Source organism: Strigops habroptila, chromosome Z (assembly GCF_004027225.2).
Source record: "Strigops habroptila isolate Jane chromosome Z, bStrHab1.2.pri, whole genome shotgun sequence".
NCBI lineage: Eukaryota > Metazoa > Chordata > Aves > Psittaciformes > Psittacidae > Strigops > Strigops habroptila.
In genome coordinates this window covers 75,712,303-75,724,728 of record NC_044302.2, presented here as the reverse complement: position 1 = coordinate 75,724,728, position 12,426 = coordinate 75,712,303, and the positions used below count along the sequence as shown (strand labels likewise).

The following is a 12,426-nucleotide window of genomic DNA, read 5'->3' as shown; positions in this document are numbered from 1 at the left end:
GGTCTCTAATTTGAACTGTTTGCTAGCAGATAAGGGAGAGTATTTCAACTGGCTCTGAGATTTATCTGGCTAGAAAGGCTGTTGGAACAGTAGAGTCATTCTCAAGAGTAGAGAGGATGAAGAAAAGTGTTTGTAAAAGTGCACATTCGCATCACACTTCAATACAATGGAAAGCATTTGGTTGACTGGAAAGTGTTTGGTTGGCATTCAGAGTTAAACATTGTCCATACAGAAGGACTGCAGCTTTCTTTATACATATTTGAAATATCAGTCAGATTTCAGCTACACATGGATATGTGGTCATGAATATGCCTGTGTTTTTTTGAATATTGAGAAGCTTTTCCTCTATCTCCTTTGTGTTCGGAGGCCACACAGAATATGCTTGCGAATAATTTGTAGGGCCAAATACAGCAAGCATGGATTTGTGTGCTTCAGGACTGTAGCACTGACATGAGTATGCTCCTGTAGAAGTCAATGCTTTAATTAAAAATAGGAAATAATGGCTGTATCAATACTCCCACCTATTAATATCTAAACTTCAGATTTTAAATGTGAGTCCAATGTCGCTTTTCCTAGTTTAGATACTCAGCATTTCCCAAAGCAAAACTGACAGCGGAGTAGTGGTGTTTTTAGTCTCTCTAAATGACCAGAAGCAGCAGCTCTTAGTTGTCTGTCTTTTCTAACAGTGTCTTGAGCATCATTACTGACTTCTAGATTTGGATTCCAATAATGATCAGATTGGCAACGCGATCTAAGACATTGTTCTAGTTTAAGCCCCCTGGTAACTCAGCACCATGCGGCCACTTGCTCACCCCCTCTTCCCCTCTGCCCTGGGTGGGTTGGGGAGGAGAATCAAAAGAATGTAAAACCCATCGGTTGAGGTAAGAACAGTTTAATAACTAAAGTACAGTATAATACTACTGCTAATAATAATAAGGGAAATAACACAGGGAGAAAGTATAAAACTAAAAGAGGAAAGGGGAAAAAAAGCCCGAATAAACACAAGTGATGCACAATACAATTGCCAACTGCCTGCTGACCGATATCCAGCTCGACTCGAGCAGCAATCTTGTCCTTCTGGGTAGCTCCCCCCATTTGTATATTGGGCATGACATGCTGTGGTGTGGAATACCCCTTTGGCTAGTTTGGGTCAGGTGTCCTGTCTCTGCTCACTCCCGGCTTCTTGTGTCCCTCCTCACTGGCAGAGCATGAGAGACTAAAAAGTCCTTGATCAGAGTAAGCACTACGTAACAAGAACTGAAATGTCAGTGTTATCAGCATTATTCTCAGACTAAAGCTGGAACACAGCACTGCACCAGCTGCTAGGAAGAAAATTAACTCTATCCCAGCCAAAACCAGGACACACATGCATATTTTGGTTGTAGATACATGGATATACTTGCAGAAGATAGCAGAGGGACAGTAGTTTTTAGGATTTTTGTTGCTGTGAGTTAAGAACTCAATCCCTGTCTCTACCTTCTTCCAGAAAATAAAGAAGGTAGATTCCAAAGTGCTTCAGCTCCTCATAGGTTGGTAGAATCGCTGACAGCTCTCTTGTTGGCACTTGCACTTTCTACCAGCAGTTCTGCAATGCTTTGAAAGCTGTTGGGCCACCAAACAAAATAAAATACCCCACCTTCTCACGCACCGGGAAAAAATATTCTATTCTCCAACTTTCATTTTCACTCTTCACTTAGTGCTTCCTGTTTTGGATGTTTTGATGCTAGAATAATTTGTCATTAGCCTACAACTTCTTATGTATTTAAAATCCACTTGAAACTATTTCAAGCAGCAGAATGTAGATATGGGCACTTCTTGCTGGCCTCCTTGGGTGGTACTGGAAGTGAGGCTGGAAATGCAGCAGCATTATGGGTTCTGATTGCTGCCAGTTCTAGACTACTTCCAGCAGCTGAGAGCAGTATGCGTTATCTTCATGTAAATGCGTAAAGCTTGTATCCACTTCAGAATATGAAGTGCTTGACCACTGAGTCCTCAGCTAACTTGCAGGAAAAAAATAGAAGCATTGGGATGGTGGGGAAGAACAAGAGGCAAAAGAACTCTAGGGAGAGGGAACTCTGACATAAACAGCATCTTGTGCTGACTGTGCATATAACCTGCATTACTGCTGAATCACCAAGTTCTGAGGTTATTTTCCTGTTTGGTTTGTTGTGGTTTTGGTTTTGTTGTTTGGTTTTCGTTTTAGTTTTGGTGTTTTTGTGGTTTCTTTTTTTTTTTTTAATATATGTGCTGCTGTATTGTTGCATGCCACAATAAAAATAAGACTAAAAAATAGAATTAAAAAAAAATAATACATATAAAAACTAAACTTTCCTGCTATATTTTGTCAAATACTGTAGTGTATGCCCTTGCATTTATACTGAAAGGGGAAACAAAAAAAAGACTTCTAGCATTTAATTATGTGGACACCGGCTATAAATAGAATGGTTAGGAAAAAACTTGGTAGCATTGTTTATAATGACAGGTTACTTTCAAGTCTTATCTTCCGTGTTGAGGCCAGAAGTAAAATGCAGAAAAAATACTCATCCTTGTAATAAAGATAATTAAAACAAATAAAAATCTCTTGAGAGATAAGATAAATACATGTAAGTATCTTAAGCATGCTTGTAGCTGCTTTTCTGTAGGATCTTTACTATGAAATAGTGCTTTAGAAAGATACAACCGCAGATGGGGAGGTGAAGGTATTTCAATCAGTTCAGAAGTCTTTGGGGTAACATTAGGTTTCTTTGCTTCACAGGCTGACTTTCAAAAAGGTAAAGAATCAACAGATGTCCATGCAAGCACATCTGAAGGTAAAAATAACCTTGATTATCAGTATTGTGATTACTGTGGATTGATAGGTTAGCAGGCTCTTTTACTGCTTTCAATCTCCACATAATCATCTGCAAAATGTATAAAAACATACCTTCCTCTAAGGTGCTGAGGCTCAACTCATAAACCTTTTAGAGGACTTTGGATAAAATTGGTATGAGTCTTGGTAAAGATACTATGCATGTGTATTTAGAAAAAAAGTACCACAATGAAATGCTGTTCTGCTTGCGCTCAGCTTTAATGAAGTACTAGGGGGAAGAATTATATGCAGATCTTAGACTGCATTTGTTCACTGGCATTTATTTTGGTGTTTTGTTTTGGGGTTTCTTTTCTTCCTAAGACCCTAACACAGCTCCTACTTCCATTCGGACACGAAGCAGTCATTTAAAACGTCCCAGGATAGGAACGATGAGGCAAGAATCTGAACCTGGAACTTCCCAAGGAAATGAGGAAAATGATCTTGTGTCAGAAAGCAGGTAGAGAAGCCTATGTCTTACTGATTTCTTATTTTGTTCCTTGAGCCATCATAAACTACATCAATGTCTCACAGTGTGCTGCTTAACGTTTCTTCTTTCTTCCTACTTTCCTTCCTTGATTTTAAAATAACTAAAAATAAAGTGTGATGTGGGAAAGAAAATCGAGATATCACCTGAAGAGTGATTGTACCAAAATGTATGTTTCTGAAAGCTCAGCAAATACTGGAAATAACGATAAGAAAACAGTGAAGGTTGAGGGTGTTCTGTTAGAATTTGGTCTGCATGAAGGTAAAAACATCTGTATTCATGCAGCATACTTTCTTGTGATAATATAACCGGACAGGTATCCTCAATGTGTGTGTGTGATCTTTGTGTGTGTGATCTTTGGAGATGTGTCCAACTGTTTAGTCTGGGAGCTGGTTACTGCTTGTCACTTAGTAACAAAAGTTACAGGAATCCACCTGTCTTCGAAGTAAAGCCGTTTGTTTTAGACAAATTCTGATTTTAAAGCCATCCTATCCAAGCTTACATCCAGTGAGCGGGGAAGTCATCTCCAGTTATCCTGTGTAACATGGTCAGTTGGGGATGTGAAGAATTGTACCACTTTCATGCAACAATTCATACAAGACAGGGCCTGAAGTACTAATTTGTGATTGCTTCCAGAAAGCAGAATGGTGGCTATTTTAAATAAATTGCTCCTTCTTTCCTGTGTGAGTATATGATCCTCATAGATATACACTGTTATCCTCACTGTGTGTGTCTCTCTCCGTTTGTCACTCTCTTCCAAAAAAAATCCCACCTCAACCCCAAAAACCTTGTTTGAAGAACTGAAGGTAACCTGATTGTTTTCGATGAAATCCCTCAAACTTGTTCAGTTAGGCTTCTTTAACTAAAAGTAGTTGTGGGTTTGGGTTGGGTTTTTTGTGTGAAGTTGAGGTCTTCAGCTAGATACAACCTAATTTTTGTGTTTAAATTCCTCTGTGGAACTGCTAAGATACATGACTCTTGTCCTGCACTTGTCAGTGTACTGCCCTAAGGTGATTCAGACAGGCCAAATGGCATGGTTTGATACTGCCACAGGTTGAAAAATCCTTTGCCCTATTACTACTAATATTTGGCTAGTTGATATTTGAGGTGATTTGTCTGTTGTTGAGTGTCAGTATTTTGGGACTTGCAAAATGAAGCTAATGAGGTGCCCCAGCTCCTTTGGGTATGATGTGTAACGTTGTGTTCATGAGCAGATCTAAGGGAAATCCTCATGGCAACAGGGCAGGATATCAGCTTGTTTCTCTTCTTTCATGCATGTTAGCAAACACAGCAGGGTCTTCTGTCAGGGACTTTCTCCTGTGGAGGGCCTTCATCTCAAGGCTGGCATCTGGGATAAAACCATCCAATACTGCCTTTACTATGAAATGGTGAAGTAGCCTCCTGCAAATTTACTGCTTGTATGTAATACTAAATCTAAGTTTTATGTTGAGATAGTGTTACTACCCATCTTGTGCATCAGAGCTTCATCTTTAACTATTTGCTAGTTCAATCTCTGGTTTTTTAAATCTTCAGACATGACGTATTTATTGCCTTAAATTCTTTTCTAGTCATGGTCTTTGTAATATTCAACAATTATACAAACATTTGCTTTTATAACTCCATAATTTTAAGCTGTTTCTACAATGGGGGTGGGAGAAGTTGCTTCCTTTCTCACCCCTTTGTGGCTTCCAAATATGCAGTGGATTACTGCTTTCTAATTTTAAAATAACAAACTTAAACAAATGTCTGACTTTCTTTTATTCGCAGACATGAGATAGATGTCTTCATTTTTTAATTGCCAAAGCAATTTTTCCTAGTTGATGGTTTGTTTTTTTTTTTTCTCTAATGAGGAGTTAGCCATTTTTAGATGCATTTAGTTTTCTGGATTCTTATTTTGAATGGCAAGCATGTGGTACGGCGTTTCATAATTGGTCATGAAATAATTTCCCTGCTGAGATCACCAAAATTATGTATTAATCTACAAGATTAAAGGCGGTATCTTAATACCTCCTGCAGGCTGGAACCTCCTGCCCACACGTCTGAAAGCTCTGAAGGTTTAGTAGAGGTACCTGAGGAGAATACTGTTGAGAAGGATGAGGAAAAGACAGATGAAAATGAGGGCCAGTCTCTACCAGAAGTGGAGCTACATGTATCAAACCCTGAGAAGCGGAGTGAGGAGGAGGTGAGCTGGATGTCATAGTGATAGCAGATAAGTTTGCAATACAGCTACAGTTTCTGTTAAATATGGCCCTTGCTGCCTTGATCCATATGACTATCAACTCCTTGGTTTTCATATCGATGTTGCTTTGAGAAAGATAGCTGAGAAACTGAGGCTAATATGGAATGTCTCAGGGAATATTCTATTATACTTATTTTGAATAATAGCACTCATAGGATCTTCATAAGGTGAATTTCTAGCTTGTCTACCAACGTAATTTTCTTAATCGATTTTCCTACTTACATATTCCAGAGAACTGGAGTAAGGCCAAGATCTGATCCAGTATTTCTGATTTATTTAAAAAAAAAAAAAAGTTTCTTTGAAAAAGCCAGTAGCTGGTATGCTTTGGTTACTACTATTGGCTCTTCTTACTTCACTTAGAGCTTGCCTGTTTTGCTGTTTAAATGTGGCTTTTACTTGCACCTTGTTAACAGCTTGAATTTAAATCTAAGTACCCTTTGTGCCTAGCGATGCCTCCAGGGTTGTATGTTCTTTCTGATGGGTGAGAAAGTGGATCTTATACTATGTTGGGTTCAAGGAATGACTGCACTAGGTATGCTTGTGGGATGCTTAAAAACTGCTTGGCTTGGCTCCTAATGATGTAAGCTATGGTCAGAAATTTAGTGCAGGTGACACCACCAGGTTAATAAACTGGTTACATTAGGTACTCTGCTCTAAACTCTGCCTTCTTTGTACACATATCTAGGTATCTGAGCTATCTGCTTCTCATGTTAAGCTACAAATTTAGATCACAGATACACCCACTAGTGTTGGGTAATTTTGACTTAGAAAAGTTATATAAATTTTTTTTATATATATATTTTTTATTTTTATTTTTTTTTTTTTTTAGGAAACTCTATCAGAGCCTCTTAATGGTGAGGTAACAGAAGAGACTAATAAGGCCTATATTGTGGTTGAAGAAGAAACAGCAAATGAAGTTCGAAGTAGTGAACCAAAATTGCAGTCTGAGAATCAAGGAGAAGAACCCTTAACACTATTTGTTCCTTTAATCCTTGAGTCTGCAGCAAAACTTTCAGAAGACACTATATCGGAGAAGGTGAGAGAATTCAAACAAAACGTGAAGTCATTTTTCCTTCAGAGTGTACATATCTTGCTGGTTTTTCTTTTGTTGAATAACAAAGTAGCCCCTACCATCAGATGAAATTCTTGGAAAAAGCAATTATTAGACCAGATGATGTAAATCTATGAACAGAATAGACTAAGGTTTCTGTTTTGATATGCAGAAGTGGGTCATATATGCATGTGATACCAAAAAGAAGGGTACGTTGCTCCAGTTTGCCTTGGCAGTAATGAAGTAGCTCTTTCTCACTAAAATATTCGTTAGATATGAGTCAAAAGCCACATCCTTACTTTGTCTAGTAATTCTGCCCTGATGAAGTGTACAAGCAATTAATTAATGGTAAAATACCCTTCTAGAACACAGATTTTATTGGGTTTTGCTTATAGTGCAAAAGCAGATTATTATATACTACCAAAATGATAATCGTATATGTCCAAAATAAAAAATGCCTTCCCCCCCCACCCCGGGATTAATTTCAAAATGTTTTTATTGTGCCTGAATAATCCTTTGAATAATTTGGATTTGAAAACAGGGAGCGACTGTGAGTGATTCAGAAATGCTGACTGAAGAAAGTACATTGGAAAAGGAGGACACTGAAGAACAGCAAGAATCTGAAAAGACTGCCACTGAAAATGCAGCTGCTTTGCCATCAAAGGAAGAGTCCTCTGACAATGGCCTGCCCAACTCTGTGGTAACTGAAGTAGTAGAAGAACCTGTTTCTGAAAATGTCTCTCCCAAAACGACTTCCTCGTTGGAAGATCAAAATGAGGAAGCAGGGCACAACTCACAGGAGGCCCCTGTTGCCTTGAGTCAGAGTTCTTTGATAATGGTTGAACTTGATGGGCTTTCTTTTCAGCAGCCTTCTGGACAGGAAGCACAGAAGAACCAGTTGGAAGAGCAGTCAGAAGAGACTGTTGAGCAGATGGATCAGTACACACAGACAGGAGCAGAGCGGGCTGCTGACAGCAGCTCTGAGGAAGCAGAAATTGAGGTACCTGTTGTAGATCGGAGAAACTTGCGAAGAAAGGCCAAAGGCCACAAAGGTCCACCCAAGAAAAAAGGAAAGCCAGTTTAAAAATGGAATACTGATTGTTAATTCATCTATTTATAAGAAAGTTATTATTTTGTGTAAAACACTAGGATTTCACTAAACCATATGGGACATGGGACACACATGTTTAAAATTCTGGGTTGGACTTCCTTTTGGGATTCATCAACTTTCATGAAGTTTTCTTGAATTTTTAACTACTAGACATTAAGCTTCAGATTATGAAAGTAAACAGCCTGTCTCCTCCTTTTATAAAGGGTACATGCTGAATACAGTTGTGCTAGCAAAGGCAACAGTTTACTTATTTGAGGTGGTAGTCGTGGAAGAAAAATGCAGCTTGAAATCCTGGCCCTGTTGAGGTTCCCTAAATTCCATGAGGCCAGAGATCACTCTAGCGTTTATTATGTTTTCTAAGTAACTTTTTGTTTTCTACTGTGGGGGGAAGCAGAACAAGAAAATCCTTCCTTGCTGCTTGTTCCCTCCCCATAATTTTCTCACATGAGATTAAAAGAATGAAATATTTTGTAAATCAAAATACACAAGAAGGTAAAACTCAGTAGATCAAAACAACATAAGCAGCATCTGTCTTTCATGAGAATTGCTTGAAACAGCTGTGTCAGTAGAAACACAGTCAGCGCAGTATCTGCCATGGCGCACTCTGACAATGCATTTTTTTACTTGGAGATTAAGAGATGCCTACAGAGTAAATTACTGGTAGCTTCCAAAGCAAGCATCTCGGTAAGTCTAAGGTGGTTTTTTGTTTTTTCTCAGTGTATGGAGCATAGACTCCAGTACATACACGTAATCATTTGAACCGCCTTCCTAACTATTTGCATGTGTTGAGTGGATACTTGATTACTGGTTACATTACAGGAAAAGAATATGACAACTTTTGATCCCGTTTTTGTCTGAACGGAAGCAGTGCTTTGTTTTCCAAATAGTTGGCTCGTCCTGTGGGATAACTATTAAAATGTTGTGTCTGCCAAGTGTGACTTCTGCGAACACTGGCATTTCAGGTGGTTGTGACATTCATTAGTGTGAATATTAGTGGGTGTTTCAGCAAATACTTGCTTGCCAAACTTCTATACCTTTAGGAGTTAGCAGGAGATTGCCTCTAAATACTTCCGATTCCCACTTTCTTTTTCTAACTTGGGTGTAATCCCTGGAATGATAGCTTTCCTGTTCACAGCTTTCCTTAAAAGCAGCAACCAAACTTTGCTGTAAGCAAACAGAAATAAAAACAGGCTTTTCATGCATGTTCCCTTTGAGACATTCTCCTGGCAAGCCATGTATTTAACTTAATTTGTCACACCTAGAATAAGTTTACTCCTTAGTTGGCAAAGTGTTTCTTTCAATAAAGGAAGCTCCTCTAGTTTCCTGTTCAGAGAACAGGAAATCACACTACTATTTGTCCTGCTGTATGTCTTTTCTAAGAGGGGTGAACTAGTCTCCCACAGTGTCTCAAAAACAGAGGTATCTAGAAATTGCTGTTCAGGACTTCTGAGTACAAGGTTCACTTGAATAGTTGCAATGCTGTCTTAACTGTTATCCCTCTGAATCTAATCTAAGAATCTGGTTTTGGATTTTATACTTATACAGTTTAATTGTAATATTTTAGCTGTATAAGATAGATTCATACTATATCTTTCAGCTGATGAAGTACCATGCCCCTTTTTAATCTGGTAAGAGCAGCTCGTGGGGGGGGAAAAGAAAAGTGTTTTTTAAAAACCCCCATGTATTATGTAAATTGTAGATTCAGGGGGTGCATGAGTTAAATCTGGGTTTCTTGAACTATTGGATGTAGCTGTAACTTCTATCAATGTACATACAGGTATTCCTTATGAACCCTGTGACTGATAAATGATCAAGCTCTTTCATGGTTGGTTGTAAACATATTCAAGTGAACCTTAATTATTTCTAAAACTAATCAAGCATATGCTATAAAGCACATAAGACAAAAGTTCTGTTGTGTGGCTTTTCTTTTACTGCTAAGATTTATTGTGTTAAAAAAACCCCAAAACCCACAAACAAAAAAACCAAACAGAAAAACAAAAACTGAACAAAAGGTGGCTGAACGAAATAGAAAACACATCTATTGCATTGCAAAGAATTTGTCAGTTGTGAGGGCTGGTGCTTAAAGCGTGGTTGTATACAGTATATTGTGACTCATCTTCCACTTTTAGAGCAAACTTCACTAAAGATTGATCTGCCAAATACTTCAGTCAATTACAAATGTATCCACTTTCAAAAAGTTAAGGATTCTTTTGTTTATGAAAAGTGAGTCCCAGTTATTTTAATTAGTTCTAGGTAACTTGATACATACATTTATTGCTTGTATTCCCTGAGGTTGGAAAACTGCTCATGAGAAGGTAATGTCACTCACCTGGCCTTTACTTTTCATGGCTAAGTTGGAGCCAATTTCAGTTAGTATCTTTCTTTTAAGATATTTGCGTCTTGAATACATGAATATTATAACAAGATCATTAGATTAGGTCAGTCTTGGTTTCTACTTGGAACAGTCAGCTTTCTGATCTCATTTCAGTGAGTCAATTTTAAATACTGAACTTAAATTCACATCTCCAGGTATACTCTTGAGTAGATACCTCTGTATGTCTGGGGTACCTGAAATAGTACCTGATGGCCAGACTGTCACATATGGAATGTAGGCAGTTGGGTGCAATTAGCAATTTCGATAACTAGTACAGTCTTGAAAACTAGACATTGTTCTAACTGTGGTTGCAACAGTACTTTGAACTAAAGGGTGCAGTTCATAACTTCGTTGGCATCAATCATGCAGTAAATACAGTAGCAAAATCAGAATACTGACTTTAAATAATAGTTTTTATTGTTGTGTTGACTGTCCCATTGGAACAGTAGTTGAATACTCTATACTTCCTGTTCCATTAATACAAGGGAACATGCCTGACAACTGAACTGACTGAAGTGCGTTACCTTGGGGAAAAAGTGGTTTTTAGGCTTGGATGATTTTTCTTTGGTCTGTTAACTGACTGTCTTGCTACCATCAAACTCACAGAATTTAAGATCTTATTGCACCAGCAACCAATGATTAAAATATCAACTTTATACGAGTTTGTACCAAATGCTGTTACAACAGGCTGTAGAAATACATGTGTACAGTGAAAGCAAGACGTATTATTTTTGAGCTCTATTTAGCCTAGAGATAAAGAATATTAATTTGTGGCTTCAGCCTTGCACTTAAATGGTAAATGGTTTGGATTTGAATCCAAGGTCTTTTTCAAATATCTGTCTTCTACTGCTTATTAACAGGATTTGCTTTGCTTCTCTCATTATCTTTTGGTCTATTTTCATTTCATGCAGGATTCTTGTTTGCTGTTCTCATGTTTTGTAGCCCTTTGTGTGAAAGTATATACATGTCTTATTTCAAAGGCACTTCAGTGCTTAAGTTGTCTGACCTGTTTGTTCTGCTCCTTATACAACATCATTTGCAGCAGTCAGTAAGCAAATTGATCATTTACCATGTCATCAACACTACTTACTTAAACATAGCAACAAATAGGCCCAAGTTTCAGCTTCTCTGCTTTTAAGTGATCATTATGAGACTTTCCAAAAGGATGCACTTCTAAGTGGTGGTAGATGTTTTCTAAACTAGTGGTATGCTGTTTATAAATCTTAAGAAAGTTGTATTACTATTCTGGAGTATTGTACTGAAGTCTTGTTACCGTGTGAGTTTTTCCTTTACTTTAGTACTGTCTTGGCGCCTTTTGAAATGTTTTGAAGTAGTAATTAAACTTATATTTTGTGATTACTTTTTTCTTGGTTTATAGTATGAGTCCTTTCTGCTATACAGGAGACATGTTTTGAAGTGGTTCAATTTTGTTAGAACGAATGTGATTTTGCAATCTGTCTGCTACCAAGGAGCTTTAAAAGCTCAAAGATTATTAGTTGAAACATATTTTATCAATTAAAACAATTCCCTGTGTTTAGTTAGCTTATGCATCAGACTTCTTTCGTTTGTGGGGTTTTTTTGTTTGGTTGGTTGGTTGGTTTTTTTTTTAATAAAAGCTGTAGAATAGGCTGTTCTGAAGTTTACAATGTGCATTCTGCTGTCTATTCCAACTATGCAAGATGACGTAAACAGCAGTTGTTCAGGTAGTTTGGTATACACAAGCCAACTAGAAATGCTATTAATGCACTCCCACAGTGGTACATTAAAATGTCCTAAGTGCAACAATGTGCTTATTCAGCCAAGAAGTCACATATTTATAGCACAGATGTAGTAAAGTTCTTGATACAGCTGTACAAAATGAAAGTATTCTGTTCATGTTACTTGTTAATGTGCAGTAAAGGGTAAAGCAACAAGAGCTTCAGTGGAGGCTTGTGTTTTGACCAATTCCCCTCTCTCCAAGCAGATGACTTACTGGCTTGCGACTGTCTCTTAGTTTCAAATCTCTTGTCACTTCAAAGAAGTAAAAATCATAGCAAGTTATTAAGTCTAGACTAGGGTAATGTGTTAAACTAACAAAATCACCTGTTGAGAAGGCTTTGAGGTATAGTTAAAGTACGGCCTCTATCAGATAGTGTAAGAGAAGTTAAGAAAGCTGGTACAAAAGCACCTAGCTTGACTTCCTGGCCAGATTTTGAAAATTGAAACTTCATCTGAGATTTGAAACATCGTGAAGATGATTAGGGGGTTGGAGCATCTGTCATACAGGAGGCTGAGAGCTGCAATTGTTCAGACTGGTGAAGAGAAAGCTTGGAAGGATCT

The 12,426-nt window shown here is 37.9% G+C and overlaps 1 protein-coding gene across 4 annotated transcripts in view; it reads left to right on the top strand.

Moving 5' to 3' along the window:
- FAM169A (family with sequence similarity 169 member A) overlaps window positions 1–11,471 on the top strand; it is a 42,464-nt gene extending 30,993 nt beyond the window's left edge. For all 4 annotated transcript variants that reach the window (XM_030470503.1, XM_030470502.1, XM_030470505.1 and 1 more), the window contains exons 9-13: window positions 2,756–2,810; window positions 3,170–3,305; window positions 5,349–5,514; window positions 6,401–6,607; window positions 7,164–11,471. In XM_030470503.1, coding sequence (XP_030326363.1) covers window positions 2,756–2,810; window positions 3,170–3,305; window positions 5,349–5,514; window positions 6,401–6,607; window positions 7,164–7,706 — 1,107 coding nt within the window. In that variant the 3' untranslated portion in view covers window positions 7,707–11,471. The remainder of the gene's footprint in view (window positions 1–2,755; window positions 2,811–3,169; window positions 3,306–5,348; window positions 5,515–6,400; window positions 6,608–7,163) is intronic.
- The last annotated feature ends 955 nt before the right edge of the window (window positions 11,472–12,426 follow it).